This window comes from Glycine soja, chromosome 3 (genome assembly GCF_004193775.1).
Source record: "Glycine soja cultivar W05 chromosome 3, ASM419377v2, whole genome shotgun sequence".
Lineage (NCBI taxonomy): Eukaryota > Viridiplantae > Streptophyta > Magnoliopsida > Fabales > Fabaceae > Glycine > Glycine soja.
In genome coordinates, this window is record NC_041004.1 from 40,993,469 (window position 1) to 41,009,955 (window position 16,487).

Below are 16,487 nucleotides of genomic sequence, written 5' to 3' on the forward strand. Positions count from 1 at the left end.
AGGCAAAGTTAAGAATTGGATCGAAATTATAAATTTTTAAAATAAAAGCAACAAATATCTAAAATAAATTGACCAAAATTATAGATTGGACAAAATAGGAAAATCAAAATTATATTTAATCCTATAAAAACTTACATTAATAATGTTTTTTAATTAACTAATATATATATATATATATATATATAGAGAGAGAGAGAGAGAGAGAGAAGTGATACACATACACCCTTATAGTAATGTACCCCCACCCAACACACGCCTTTGTGACATTTTTTATTGATTCAACATTATTATTATTATTTTGAAAAAACTTAAAATGAAAAAGAGAGAAGCAAAAATAAGTCTTAAACTCTTATCACACTAATTCTGAAAGTTATTCTCAATCACTCCCGCTAGGGAGCCTTGATGCATTACTTCTAAAGGTTGTTTAGCTTCAGTAGCCAAAAGTGGTAGACATGAAGCTCTTGTTGTGGCTCCATTTGTCTCTTCATTTGAAGGTATGATTGTTCTTTTATATACGAAGAGAATAGTTTGACCTAGTTCTATAATTTGGATTTCAGTTATGAATTGCAACTTTATATATACAAAGTGAAATATATTTCATTTAAACACATGTTGTACATGATTATTCAAATGTTTTCATTCGGTTAATCATCCATGTGATTATAGACTTTTGATAGTCTTCACTAGTAAACGAGACATGGTGTGAGTCTGTGAGAGATTTGTTTGTCCCAATTGTATATTTGTCAATGTCTTCAAAAATAGGTGTATTTGATAAATAAAAAAAAAGACCCCCCCCCCAAAAAAAAAATAAATAGGTGTTGCCTTGTAGATAATAAGTTATGATGTTGTCAACTTACTCATCATGAGATGAAGGGACCACTCATTAGGGTTTTTCCTCTTCCTCTTTCAAGAGGTTTGATATGTTGTTTGACCTATGTATTGTATCATCCCTCCTCTATGCAGAGAAAGCGACAGTAAAGCCAAAGGAAGTGAAGGAATCCAAGAAGGATTGAGGGTAGAGACAAAAATAATGACTCCAAAAAAACCTCCAACTCAAAGTTTGCAAACTAAACCCAATTCATACCATCTCATATGTTTAGGTATATAATTTTGCTCTATGTTCTATGTGAGTTGTTACACAAAGCAGTTATTTTTTCTAATTATAAATTTGTTTCCTTCAAATATTGGGGACTGGAATGGATAGTCAAGATACTCCACCTTTCGCTATGTTTTTCTTCAATAATCAAAGATTATATTTAATTATATAATAAATACCCCTCAAGTTCAATTCAGATTGCAATGGTTTTGCAGACACCATAAGATTAAGTTATCAAAGGTATAATATATCTTGAACTTGAATATTTTCTTTTAACTTCCAACCAAAGGTAAATCTTCCAACCCATCATATGAATAAAGTTGTTGAACTCATCCATCTCATCATCTCCATCATCCACACCTCTCACCACACCCTCCCACTAATAAAGTTGTTAAATCTGAGGATGCCAGCTATTAGCACCATGTCATCGGCTAAATACTTTTCGTTTGAGATGAACACATCCTCCATTCTGTCAAACAAAGTCAAATCTCTCAGTCTTCCCACCCAGCACCTCTGCAACCACTGCAAGTTATTTTCTGTCACAGTGATTTGTTTCCTTTTCCGCCCTGTCCAGACCTTGTTTCTTCACCCATAGTCCTCCATGTATCAGTTTCGGTTTTTTCACCATTTGGACATACAATGCTTCTTCCATCTTCCCTTTCCCGCGATTCAGCACCGTGTTCTGGTTAGGTATGTTTTGTGGCTTCTCACTGTTTCTCATCATCCTCCTACTGTTTTCGCCTCCACTTCCATTACTCAGGAAGATTGCCATTCATTTTTGTATTCCCTATACGTATTTGATGAAGCTGTCTCTCCAGACTTTTCGCATTCTGGACACCAATGAAGCGCACAAATCCAAATTGATTATCCCATTTACCTCTTCTGTTAGCTATGTAAACCCCCCACACCGTGTTATATTTCTGAGATATGTTCCGCAAATGTTCTTCATTGAAAGTTCCAGGAAATATAGAGAAGAAAAAAGATGTAATTCTTCCATTTTCCTGATTCCTATCCCTCACCTTAGTTATCAGTATTGGTTTCCCGATCCCTTCCTCTCTCCTAGGTGTATTCGCCGCTCTCCCTCTCACTCATCCTCTCTACTAGTACTATTCTAATATTTCTTAATACATTAATAACCTTTGATTTTGTAGGCTTACTCTCTTTTGCACATGAATCAGATAACTAGATGGATTCATTAGATGATTGAAAAAGAGAAACGAATCAAAAAATTATTTGCATATTCTCCATACAATATCTTAAACTTTTCTATCACATTCGAAGCCTTGTATTCAAATATCAAGTTTGGTATAGCAATACTTTATAAATTCATCCTTCAATCGTGAATAACTCCAAAGGTAACCCAGGAAATTTTTTGATGGCACAATCAAGTTTACTTAACAAGTCTATTGCCTCCCCATCAATACTATACAAGCAGCATACTTTAAGTACCCGTAACATTTTAGTTTAACCCAACACCACTATACTTCATCTAATATTTATCAAACTCTCATTCATATTCCAAATACATTTCCTAAAATGTCATATTCATTCAACAATTATCTTCTATGATGCCAAATAAACTTACATAAAATATAAGTTTGAAATCGAATAAGATGAACCATTTATCATATTTGATTGTACTTTCAAGCATCAAATAAGTAGAATTTCGTCTCATAAGTCACATATTTGTGCTTATAAATCTTATCACTCTAAGAATTTCAAAAAACTCTCTTATATTTATTGTATTTTCGATAATCAAATAAGTACAATTTTATCTTTTTGGAATATCTAAACTCAAAACATATCCATAACTGCTCCAATTCAAAATTGATAAATAAATTAAATTCTCTAATTTAATTATCAAATGAATTATTTTCTTTTGTATAATGTAAAAATAATGTAATATTTTCTTCTATCATTTAGAGCTTAAAGTTAGCTCTATAGTATTATTGTCAACTAAAAAAGATCATTACATATACATTGATCTATTCGAAAAGAAAAATTTAGATTAAAATTATAAAAAAACTTATTTTCAATATGATAATCTCTATTATGATAACAAACATCTAATTTTAATGGATTTGTCAAATTAATAATTTGATAAAATAATAAATATGATAATAAAATAAAAAATAATTTTTACTAACAAAAAAATCATGGGGACTCCTTAGTTTAAAATGAAAATGTTTTGGATAATATTTTTGCTAGAAAAAATAAGATCGAAGTTTGTTTGCATGATATTCAGATAACCTTAAAAAACATTGATTCTATATAACTTTTCTATACTCGAACAACTTTTGGAACAATATGAATTTTTTGTCTAAGAAAAGATTCCATGGTTCCATAAGTCTAGGGAGAAACATATACATATCTGGAGTAGGAATATGGAGATTTTTTGCTTGCAATATTAAGTTTGCAGGGTTCAAATCAACAATACAAGGTCTGAATAATATTGAACGTTCTTGGACATTTTTAACAATGAAATTGCAAATTCATCTTTGGGATTTTAGGGTCTTATCAAGCCACAACCATACCAACCGTCTCAATTTTCAAATAATGAAAAAAGAATCCATCTTTTAGATGATTCACAACTATAAGTTTACACTGTGGGAGATTGAACATCCTTGAAACATTCAAGAACGAGATAATTCGAAATTGTAACCCAACAATGTCGTAAAAAAGAAATTTCCTCAAAACATTAGTGACACACGGTTTTGGGGATAGAGTACGTTTGCTCAAATCAAATTAACAAACTTATTTAAATACCAAATTTAAAATTGAGACCAAGACAAAAGCAATAAAAAAGGGGAAATGTTGCAGTGATAAAGGGCCTGAAATATCACAAAAAATCAAATTCAGACGAGTGACACTGCAAAAATAAAAAACGATATCACAAGGTTAACAATATAATTGACTGAACCGTGGAGTCATCGAGGTCCAATCAAGAAGCTGATCTTGCTTTGTACAAAAATCTTTATAGTTTAGAAAGAAAAAATGTAGAATCAAACAACGAAAAGCAGAGACACAACAACATTGTTCCACTCGACTACGCTTGTGGTAGTCATTATAAAGGCGTTCTTGCTAGGGTTTTGTTTATATGGGCCTTCAGGCCCCTCCAGTCCAATTAATTGACTTGTACACCCATTTATAAGACACTGCTTTTGTTCACGATATTAATAATTGATTAGGTAAAGTACACTTAATATCTTCTTCGTGTTCTGATTTCAAAATAGTTTATCTCTTGTCTGTATTATAAAAATAGACATTTTACCTTCCTGTACCTTACACAGTTACACCTATATCACATAACCAGCAGCTTTGTTATATTTTCCATCAATTTTCTAATGGTTAATACATATTGTAAAGGAAAAACTATTCTTTATTCTACGGTGTTTTAATTTAAAAATATCTAGTCCTTTTTATGATGAAAATTTACATTTTTTATTTTTATTTGATCTATTTTTAACAATATAAAATATAAATATAGATATATAGATTAGAGGGTAAATTAAAAATGATATAAATTTTAGAGATTAAAATATGCAATATAAGTTCCCACTAATATTCTTAATATAAAAATCATAAATTGGTGTAAATTGAGCCGAAGAAAAAAAAGCATCAAAAATGAAATATAAGTTCCCACTAATGTATTTAAATCTATATCTTTTCTCGCATTGCTTCTCTTTGTTATTTAAATGCTTAATTAGACAGAAAAAAAATATTTTTACAAATAATTATAAAAACTATCACATCATTTTTATATAAAATTATAAAAATAACATTTTTAAAGTAAGGAAAATGACAAAAAAAATTTAACATTTCTATAACTATAGTTATTTATAAAAAAATTAAAAAAAAAACTAAACATTTTCTCGTATGAAATGAGTAAATCAAATCCATTAAAAAAAAAACCCACATAATTTCAAGGCTCGCGTAATTGAGATCGAAGCCGGAAACAAATTCATTGACATAAAGCAGTATTCCTGTTACAACATTTCCAAAAGCAATATGTTTCCTCAATTTTGAGGGATGTTCAAATATAAACACAAAATGAGATTAATTTTATACTAGAGTAGTTATTTATCCTTCGTATCCTCAGGCAAAGCAGATACTTTGCAGATAGGACATAATTTCCTCAAAGATAACCATTTTTTAATGCAGCTCACATGGTAGTCATGCCCACATGTTTTAAGTGTTCCAACATCGTCCATGTTCTTGTACTCTTCCTGTAATTTCAACAAAAACTCGTAAGCACCCGATTAATGTTGTCCAAAGACATCTAAAATATTTATTATGTATGGAAGAATAAATACATACCAGACATATTACGCAGTTTCCTTCGTCTTGACTTTGCTCAGATGAACAATATATTGTTTCCGTCAAACATTTGTTAAGCGAATCCTCAGAGATTCCTGTGTTCACATAGCCAATCCTCTCACCAAGTGCAAGTAGTTCCTGGTCAAACCAGTCATCAAAATAATTAAAAAATCTGAGTGCATAATATTAATTGCAACGCTAGAAACAGTAATAAATTAATAATCACCTCATAACTCATGTTATCTACGTCCATCCTCATGTCTCGATGCTGATCTAGCATGTTCCTGGAACCATACACTGATGCACGCTCAACAACCATGAAACCCTGAAAGCCAACAAAAAATACAAAGAAAAAAAGTAAATGAGTCTCAGCCAGTGGTAGTAATGCCAGAAAGAACAATTTTGATGTTCTTAATGAACAGCGCAACTAGTTCAAAAGAATATATTGTAAGTAATTTGCTTAGATTTTGCAAATAAACAAAGCATCCCTATTTTGGTTAACTATGGTTTACAATCAAAAAAAGGAAAACAGGTGTTCAAATTCCAGAAGTTACACAGATATATCCTTCCATTAATACTGACACAAAAATAGAGTTCCTTGATATACTGGCAAAGATACCTCAGAGGAAAAACGATCATGCAGACCACTCTCAGCCAATGATCGATATCTTTCACTAGAAATTCTTGACCTCCCATTTCTATCACCATTCCTCCTGCCAATGGTGCTCAATGGCCTTGGAAGTCTAGAAGAGTAACTTTCAGCTACCATAGGCAATCCATCATCAGATGTCACTTGTCCCAAGCGCAAGCTTGAAGAAGCCCTAAAAGTTGGTGTGGATCTCTGAGAATAGTTGCTTCTAATTCCCCTAGCAGTCTGAGTTTGAGTATTATGAAAACTTTGAGGAGCAGTAGGATTTCTGCTTGTACCAAATTCATGATGGAATCCCCCAACATCTACAGAAGCAGCATTGCTAGCAGTAGCACCACTTCCAACAAGGAAGTGACTTGTTTCAAGACCAAAAGCACCTGTATCTGCAATTTATGTCAGATTTTTTACGTATAAAGGCAAAGAGAATGGAATGTGTATTGATACTAATATTTATGAACAGAAAACTAACCTGATAATAACACCCTTCCATTAGCTGGAGATATGTTCATTTGGCTCCAATCCCTTGTCAATGTAACAGAAGTCTGACCAGAAAGATCCACCGTGCTAGAATGGTCAACTGGTGGGACAGTAGGGTAGGAATTGTGTGAATGATTACTTGATGAATGGGTCCTAGCCAGATTGGAATCCAAATCAAGTGTAGATCGGCTCCTCACATTCCGCAAAGAACCCTCACCCTTTATTGAAAGGCCAGTACCTCTCAATGTGGGTGTCATAGTACAATAATGATCCCAGGGAATATATTGACAATCAATATTTGGCTTCTCCTGCCACAATTCTGAAGATATAGGAAGATCAGTTGAACTCCCAGCATTAAAGTATCTACTAGTACTGCCTGCCTCATAGACTGAAGGAATTCCAGGGCTCTTACGCTTGTGATGCCCTTGTCCACTTCCCATTGTAAGATCAATAAAACCACCATCAACATGAAATGTTTGTCTGTCATAATTGGAGGAAGAAGGTTGGTGTGCATAATTTTCCAACGGTATAAACAATGATGGTCCAGCACTAGACAAATCCACAAAATGATCATTATAAGTTCCTGATGCATCTGACTGGTGAGGAGGTACATCAATGTTGTTACTAGAGGATGCATATCCATTTGACCTTGTGGAAGAATTCCAATGAGAAGGGAAAGACATGTTATCTATGGACATATTTTCAGCAGGATAAATAAATGAACCATTCTCTGAAGTGCTAGTCCTACCTGCAATAGAGGCCTGTCTAATATAAGTAATATATGGTGCTGATGCAATCAACTAAGTTGGTTATAAAAAAAAAAAACTTCGTACCCCATTGCCCGGAGGCTCTTCGCTATGCGAAGGTATGGGGGAGGGATGTTGTATGCAGCCTTACCCTTGCATATGCAAAGAGGCTGTTTCCGGATTCGAACCCATGACCAACAAGTCACCAAGGCACAACTTTACCGCTGCACCAGGGCTCGCCCTCTAAGTTGGTTATAACTAAACAAAAATAAAAGGACTAATGAACCGAAATAAAAGAAGTGAGGCATATATATTAACATTACCAAGGTGCACACATTGTTGATCAGTATGCATATGATTCCAGTTCTGGTCAGGCTCACCCTCGAACAATGAAGATGTGTTATGGAACTGTCTATGCCCCATAACTGCCACTTGCAATCTTGGGTGTCAAAATAGACACTGTAGTTGAATCAGATCTGCAAATAATTCACAACCTGCAAGGCAAAATAACATCTGAACTGAAGAAACTCAATATAAAAAAAATAAAAATAAAAATTAACAATCAAGCAAAGCTGCTTCCAATCCAAGAAAACATTTGCAAGAGACTAAAGCTTTATCATGATTGCAGTGTATGCAATAATATTAAAACAAAAACATAACTGTTAATAATACAGAGTGGCGTCTGGTTAAAAATGCTCAATTGAGCTTGTCAGCCTTGCATTGTCTTATTAATATGTACCATACATATCACTTATACAAACCTATTCAAAATAATAATGTAAAGGAAAATCCCAAGACTTGACTAGATGCCAAATTCAATGCAGACACTGCTGGCACAACCCATATATTGTAGAACCATAACAAATAGCAGATATGTTGAATCAAGCACAGTTTAAAATAATTTATCAGTACACGTTTGGATAAAGTTTGCAAATTTTATTTTGGTCAGAATTGTGTTTGGAGTAACATGATTTATATTTAGATACTTTTATCTCAGGTGTGAATTTGCCAAAACAAATGTTGTTAGGATGATGATATAAATCAAAATCACTTTGGAATTTGTAATAACAAAAAAAGATATGAATCTTATAATAAAATATTAATGGGGTGATATAATACTAAATAGTAAAAGTATTTTTGTCAAAAACATAAATGAACATTTTTTCCCCAAATGCAAAAATGTTGCTTCAGCATTTAAGGAGTCAAAACTACATTTGAGAACAAACTTAATTTTACCTGAAACTGTGCCAAACAGGATTGCACCATTTTGAGGTTTTCTTTTTGCACACAAGCAAGGTTTAGGGTGGTTTCATCATGAAACCAAACATGATTTTAATCATTTGGAGATATTTGGATGAGGAATGTGAAAGAGAGAAGGGTCAGAAGTCACAACTCCCACAGGTTCTTTCTTTTTGAAGTAAAAGTTAATACTAGCTCTCATTATCGTGAACTGCAAGTAGCATGTCAAGGGCGACATGACTGGGAAGAGTAGCTACTGACAAGCACAGCAGGGAACAATACCTAGAGTTGATGTTAGATGTGTGTGATCAGAATCCTTGACCTTCCTAATAGAAAAAGTGTACTACACTACTATTACATCTAGCCAGACTTTCTTTTTCCATTTCCAGAATATACAATAATACAACCACTTCCACATCATTAAAAAAAAATTCCATCAATTTCTCATATATTATTCATCAGGTTTCACCATTTTCCATTCAATACTTTCTAGGCTTACAAAATGATCTCCAGCTGGACAATTTAATTTTCTTGAACAAACAAATAACTAGTTTATATATGCTTATTTGATACAAAGATTCAAGATGATGTGTTTAATCAGCTAAGAAGACAATGCTCACAAGTCACAACATGTACTAATATCTACGATACCAATCTATTGACACTGCCAAAAATTGCATGAAAGATGAAGGTTATAAGCTGGGTGAGTTAAAATGCAACCCAAAGGCATGCATGAAAATTGAATCATAAAAAACGGCCATTCAAATTTGACCAAAGAGGAGAAACACCACAAGCAATTATTTCAGGAGGGAAGGAATTCATAATCAACCAAAAGAATTGTCCAGTAAACACTAAATACTTGGCACTCATGGTCTCCTTAACTGTAATAAATTACCAACTTCCCCAAATAAGTCCACTCACTTGAAGCCATTTACCCATGCCTCTATCCACTGATACAGAAAGAGCACCTTCTAGTCTGAGGCAAGAAAACAAAGAGGATGGAAAAAAATAAACACAAGGAAGAAAAAAGAATGACATCGCTGAGATATAAGTTAGTTGATGGATCCACACTCTAGCTTTTCATGAATGGCAGCAAGAGTTAGGATTGACTTAATAAAAACAGGAAGGATTGGAAAATAGGATGACTAACGTATCAGATATTACCTGGATAAGTTTTAGCAAGTATTAGAAGGTGTTAGCATTTTCTAATCTTTTCCTGCACTTGAAAATAATAATCAACTATGCACATTGAGAACATAGGGGGGAATACTCCTAGCTCTGCCCTCTAATCAATCAAGACAAAGACCAAAGAAGCAAAAAAAAAAAGTAAATCCTAGGAACCCCCTAAAAAATACAGGATATTTCACTCCACAACTTTTTGATGGGAAAAAATATTAAACAATTTATAGTGAAATTTGCTGGAAGAACAAAAAAAAAAATATTGTTTCTAGTAGAGACGGTGGAGAGAGAGAGAGCAAAAGAGACATAGAGAGAGATGTATATCTAATACCTTGGGAGAAAAGGTAGATGAAAGCATTGATGAGAGCATATAAAACAGTCTGAAAAAAACTGTTTACTACTAGCCGGTATTTTTACAACAAGAAATATCATAGAAGAGAATATTACATAGGCACAGCTGTAAACGCTAGCATTAATTTTTATTATATTAAATACAAAATAGAAAATTATCTTATAAGCAGAAATTTAAAAGAATCAAAACCTAGCTTCCTCAGGGAAAGCAGAGAAGGCTTCACAAAATTTGTTACCTTTAATAAACCATGATAAATCAAATAAACTTGTTTAAAAATAGCTTGGGCAGCTGAATATCAGAATGCATATTTATAATTTTAATTATATGTCATTGTTCTGACATGTTTGGTTGTGCTTAATTTTTACGAAAAAATAGTTTTTCAGTGAAAAGCTCTGTCTTGAGAATTTTTTATTATAAGCTTTTGTTAACACAAAGTGAGATAAATCCAAACACACTACAAAAATGATAAAAACTCAATGGAGAAGTATTATTAAACTAATAATTATTGAAGACATTAAACACCAGAAAATAATATATTAGACAGGCCTCACTTAATATTAAACTTTGGTTTCAGACTTCTCTAAAATCCAAATACTAAATGATATCCAAACATCAAAACAGACAATCTTTCAAAGTATGTTAAATAATATTTCACAAGATATTTTATTTCTACCAAACAAATTCCTATTTATGTTCTTCTTCCAAGCTATAATCATGGGGTATATTGGCTTTACTTAAAAAAATGGAAAATTTCAAATAAGTACAGAAGCTTTATGGCTATCTCCAAATAGAAATTTTCGGTTTACCAAAACATTAACAATTGAAACATGTTGCCATATCCAATTCTAATCAATTTTGTTCACAATCAAACATAATTGTTTGTCTTGTTAAGACCATCCATTGCCCCCAGTAAGGCATGACAATTAAATTAGGATGTACAGGCTTGAACATGGATGTATAATATTTTCCATCCCCAATAAAAAGGTAAACCAAAGGAAGAATGCCTGCAATCTGGTTAGGCTATCAACACCTTGACATTAGTTTCATTTCATTCCTCATTTAGAACCATGAGGGAAGATGATATAACCAACTCATGCCTATCAAACAGCTTCCATGTCAACGAACTCATAGGCTCACATCAAAATAAAGAATCATTAGCATTACACCAATCCTAGCTATGAATTGTTGCATTATTGGAGAAACCAACTGTTTGCTGAACCAGAAGCTGAACTGACATAGAGGGCAACCTATGTCATTTAAGAGAGGATGCATACCACTACAGCAGCCTCCTTCATCTATGGTATGCCCTAATGGTTCAAAATGGAAGTCTGCATACTGCATGTTAATGTATTGTGAATGCTCTATGGAAATTGTACTCCTAAACTCATGATACCAGCCCCTACTAAACAGCACCACTTCCATGGAAGATTCCATATTTAAGAGAACAAGCTTTTGACAAGAAAATTTAGAAGTTACAGGAAGTTAGTACTGAGGTTTACCAACATCCACATTTTAGCACCTCAGAGCACCGATTAGAACTATAACAATGGTATGTGAAAAGTTTCATGACCCTCCCTAAATTTCCTGTAACAGCTCACAATGACATCTCGCATCACTAAACATTGGATGTGACCAGTCTATTGCCACAGTACCCTCAGAACAATTGCTAAGCCATCTCACGCCAAACAACCATCCAATCCCAGAAGAAGGATGACCATGATCTAAAGGACACAATGCAGCTGAACAAGGCCTATACAACTCTTCCAATTAACAGAGATTCTTTGGCACAATATACCTTCCTCCTATATTATGGCTTAACAACACTCCATAATTGCGGCATATCATGCTAATACATCCTGAGAAAACAGAACATGCAAAGTCGTCACTCATCAGTTCTATTGTCTCCCCATTAATCCAAGATTGGAAAGCACCTACAACACCATCTGCAATTCAGACAATGTAATGGAATAGACCAATTAAAGAAGAAATCACCCACTTCCGTAACCTGCATAATGCAAATGCAAAGGCAATTCCAATTTTTGCCAATAATAATAAATTTAAATTTTAAACCCACAGGTATAAGTGCGTATATAAATAAACCATTTTTGAAAAGATCTATGAAGAGTAAATTATTATTTAACAAAGTAGGAAAGAGAGGGAATGAAGGAGAATTTCCAATTGAAGCACATCTCACCAGAACATGTAGAAATAATAATGTACAATGCACAAACAGCACCAAGAAACCTGCATAATAAAAAACCATCAAAACCCAATTGATTCTTAAGAAATCTGATAAAAACCAGATCAACAACAATATCTGCCAAAGCATCCAGTATAAAAAAAACTATAATTCTTGACAGGCAATTAGTATTCAGCAAGTTAGCTTAAGTTGCAAAGACAAATATCAAAAAATATATAAAAAATATAAGATATAACCAATATACTGGAAGACAAGAACTGCACTGCACCCCCTATGATGCACATATACAGACAACCAAACATGAGACAAACGCATTGGGATAAGATTTTCCCTTTCTTACACAAGGCAGGGGAGGAAATCCTAACTAAAAATCAAGATATGAACACATGCAAAAGAAAAAATTATGAACATCATGTGATACAAGCAAATATCAACAATTCATTGTTTTTCCCTTCTGGTACAAAGAGATATTTTGTAAGAAAGCTTTCTGCGACATCTATCCATCATCAAGCGGCAAAATCAGGTAAAAAGGGTGATTTACGCCCGGTTTAGACTAACTTCTTCATAAGCACTTGTAAGAGAAGAAAATAAGAAAGAAAGGAAGAATGAATTAAACTTCTCCCATAAGTTAAAATCAATTCATGCACCTCAACTTTTGGAGAAGTTAGATGAGAGAACTTTTATAAAAGTTAAGTACATAAGTTGATCCAAACAGGGCTTTAGGGGAACTTCAAATAGGCTAAACATAACTTAATGCAACAGCACACAAAAACATCAACAATGAAAGATTCTACTACAACGATAAGATTCCTTTAGGATGGGTTCAGAATCACATGACTTCCTAAAACAAGAGAGCATGCATGGATACACCTGCAAAACAATAGTTATGTTATGCCACCACATTCAACGATATACACTTTTTTTTTTCCTCTTATATACAATATAAGATAAGAAGTGGATACATCAATGTTAAGATGAAACATAAGTGGATTCACGGGGTTTTCTACCATTCTCACCAAGGAACGGCAAACACACAAAAAAAAAAAAACTAATCCAACTCTTTTATCAAAAAAAAAAAAAACCGATAAACCATAGAATTTTGCCAAAGGAAATCTAAAACTCTCAAGCAAACAAACAATCCAAGGATGAACAAACACGTGGCAAAAACAAACAACAGCACACACGCGAGAAAATAAAACTTTAAAAAACTGCAAAATCGGCTTGAGGATGCATCAGAAGCAAATCAACAACACGCGAGAAGGATCAGAAGAAAGAGCGAGAGTGATGAAGCGAGTGCATACAGAAAACCAAAGAAAGAGAAAGCGTGTGATCGTCAACAGAAGCAAGGAAATGAATAAACATAAGAATACGGATTTGATAAAGGAGGAGAATCAACCTGATAAACGTGGCTTAGGAATCGGAGAGGAGACGGCGTCGTTTGAGTGACGATGATAAACACGTAAGATGAGAGAGAGAGAGTTGCAGAGGAAGAAGAGAAGAAGAAGAACGGTGTTTGTTTGTTGTGAGAAGGAGACAATGAAATAAAGCGGCAATAAGAAATGAAAAAAACAAGAGGAGGGGAGGAGAAGAAATTCCCTTCCCACGTTCTTACCGCTTACCGATGCAATTCGTATGTTATATTAACTCTTTTCATTCATTCATGTTAAAAATTAGTTTTTGTATTTTCAGTTCCTCTTTATTAAACTACTCCATTCATCATAATAATTAATGCTTCCATTTTTAATTGCTTATGCTTTTCCTTTAACTCCACTCACTGACTATATGAGTCGAATATTTGTTGTTTAGATTTGGCTATTAGAAATAATACTAGTAGATTATTTAAGTTTAACTTATTTATTGAAACAAGTTTAATTGAAAGTTTAAGTTTAACTTGTTTAAGAAAAAAAAACTTGAGTTTAAATAATTTATCGTAGTTTCTTTATTACTTAATTGTTTTTTATGAATTTTTTTCTTATATCATGTCTTAACTTTATTGATTTAGCTTTGACTTAATTACAAATTTTATAATTTTGTGAATTTTCCACCGATGTTTCAATTTTGTGAATTTTGTTGTATTATTCAATTTTCTTAAATTTTACCACTCCATCGAGTTTATGTCAAAAACTGTAGGTAATTAAGTATTAAATCATGAAAATGGTTACAAACTCGTTTATTTGGTATAGGCGTTGAGTCAATTTTACAAATTTTAGATAATAATTACAATTTTTTTGTCATAATTATATGAAAATTACCTGTCGCATTATCTTTTGTTCGTGTTTGATGTTAGAGTGAACTCAATTTCTGGAAAATTATGATAGAATCTATAAAATTTTATTAAGACAGCAATACTCTAATTAAAATATCTGTAAAAAAAGATTTAAACAAGTTTTATGAGGAAAAAATGATTTTGGGATTTAAAACCTTTGACAAGGACAACGAAGGATAACAATAATGGAGAAGAACATTATGTTTCACAACAAAGGAGAAAGAATTCCACTAAATATAATAAAAAAATGGAGAAGTATGATTTGACAAGAAAGAAGAGAAGTCTTAAGTAGAAATGGTGGAAAATTTTTAAGGGAATGGTAAAATTTGCAAAATTGAAACTTAAATGAAAAAATTTATAAAATTATAAAAATTTGATCGTAAAATATGCCATTAAGTCTTAAGCTTTCAATAAATGTTTCAAGAGATTAATTTGTACCTACTGTTAGTGTAAAAAAATATCATTATTAATCTATAAAAAATATTATTGGTATGACTATTGAGATAATTAACATAAAAGTGAATAAATTTAATATATATTAAATATGAATAAAAAAATTCAATACACACTTATGTTAAATATATATATATATATATATATATATATATATATATATATAATAAATAGATATATAAATAACATAATCAAAATTAATAAATCATTGGCAAAATGAATTATGACCGAAACAAAATGAATTATGACATTAAAGAGAGGTAAACTAAAGAAATTAAATGTTTGTAATTAACTAAATATGCTGATAATAGAAGAAGAAAAAAACCTATAAATAGTTTGCAGTACTTCATGCAATATGTGAAATTGTGAAATGTACTTTTTAGCTCATAAAAAATATAAGTGAATTTGGCTTAGAATATAAAATAATAAGCATATTACTCATGCTAAAATTGAAGTAGTACACAAATATATAAATTATGACTATAAATACTGGGTTAATTTAGAGGTTGCTAATAATAAAAAAAAGTAGGTGCTTAAAAGAGTGAGTAAAAAAATGTATTGTTAGTACTTCTCTTGAGCACTAAACAAAACGTGAAACAACAATATGAAAATAATAAAACCAATTAAATAATTAATGGTTATCCAACAATTACTTAATTATCCTCGTTTTAGGTAGATTTTTTTTTTAAAAAAAAAAAACTTGTTGCTATTGTATATCAAGATTAAGATAAGATACGCTATCGTTGATAAAACTTATATTAAAAAAAAACATATAAAAATGAAAAAAATGTTATACATTAATAATATAAAAAAATTTTAAACAATCATCTAATTATGACTTATTATCATGTATTATAAATTTATTAACTAAAATAATTTAAAAAGTGGTTATTGGATAACAGTGTGAAAAATTGTTTTACAGTGCAATTAAATACTAAAGTGAATTAAAATGACCTGAAATATTTGTTTAAAAAAATGTACCCAAAATAATGACCTAAAATATAATTTGAACCTGCTTAAAAATACAAATCTAATTTCAAAACTCAAACATGTTAAAATCTACTTCTAACTGAGCCGGATCAAAGGGATGGATAAAATTACATTCACCTAATAAGTAATAAGTAATCCATGCATGCAAGCTTGCTTTTAGGTAAACAATTAACGCACCACTCTTACATGTCAAGTATAATGTTATAGTATAAAGTCTGCATGATTAAAAATAACAATACATGCACTGTCAGTTTAAGTTATTTAATTACAAATTATTATTTATAATAAATTTATTTATTAATTTTTATAATATCTACATGTAAAGTACATTAAAAATTTGCTGTCAAAAAATATTCTTATTAATTAACAACATAAAACTTTTACTTTTACATTAACAATACATGCTCACTAAATTGTGATTTTGAGCAATAAAAACACGGAGATGAAGATACATTCAGCACATGGTCCTCGTGTTCAATATTTATGTATCTTTCCCATAATAAAAAAATATAAATGTATCTTC

At 31.7% G+C, this 16,487-nt stretch overlaps 1 protein-coding gene across 11 annotated transcripts; it reads right to left on the reverse strand.

The window, feature by feature from the left end:
- Positions 1-5,033: 5,033 nt before the first annotated feature.
- On the reverse strand, positions 5,034-13,879 carry LOC114407068 (probable E3 ubiquitin-protein ligase HIP1). 11 transcript variants are annotated; one of them, XM_028370019.1, is made up of 10 exons: positions 13,652-13,878; positions 12,250-12,299; positions 11,851-11,998; positions 9,446-9,500; positions 7,609-7,779; positions 6,532-7,287; positions 6,033-6,445; positions 5,640-5,738; positions 5,414-5,551; positions 5,034-5,322 (listed from the first exon to the last, which is right to left on the reverse strand). In XM_028370019.1, exons 5-10 carry the CDS (start codon positions 7,706-7,708, stop codon positions 5,173-5,175), a joined length of 1,656 nt encoding a protein of 551 aa, XP_028225820.1. In that variant the 5' UTR covers positions 7,709-7,779; positions 9,446-9,500; positions 11,851-11,998; positions 12,250-12,299; positions 13,652-13,878; the 3' UTR covers positions 5,034-5,172. The 11 variants fall into 11 exon arrangements, with proteins under 11 accessions (XP_028225820.1, XP_028225818.1, XP_028225826.1 ...); XM_028370017.1 differs by having other exon boundaries at positions 9,407-9,500; XM_028370025.1 differs by having other exon boundaries at positions 6,033-6,439; positions 9,407-11,998; positions 13,652-13,879.
- Between the last annotated feature and the right edge of the window lie 2,608 nt (positions 13,880-16,487).

Bases quoted from the DNA above. Each gene is read 5' to 3' on its own strand.
- LOC114407068 (XM_028370021.1), bottom strand. From the start codon at position 7,708: ATGGGGCATAGACAGTTCCATAACACATCTTCATTGTTCGAGGGTGAG. The intron at 7,288-7,608 runs GTAATGTTAATA...CCTCTATTGCAG, and splicing joins TCAACAATGTGTGCACCTTG to GTAGGACTAGCACTTCAGAG. The intron at 5,739-6,032 runs GTATCTTTGCCA...GTTGGCTTTCAG, and splicing joins ATGATCGTTTTTCCTCTGAG to GGTTTCATGGTTGTTGAGCG.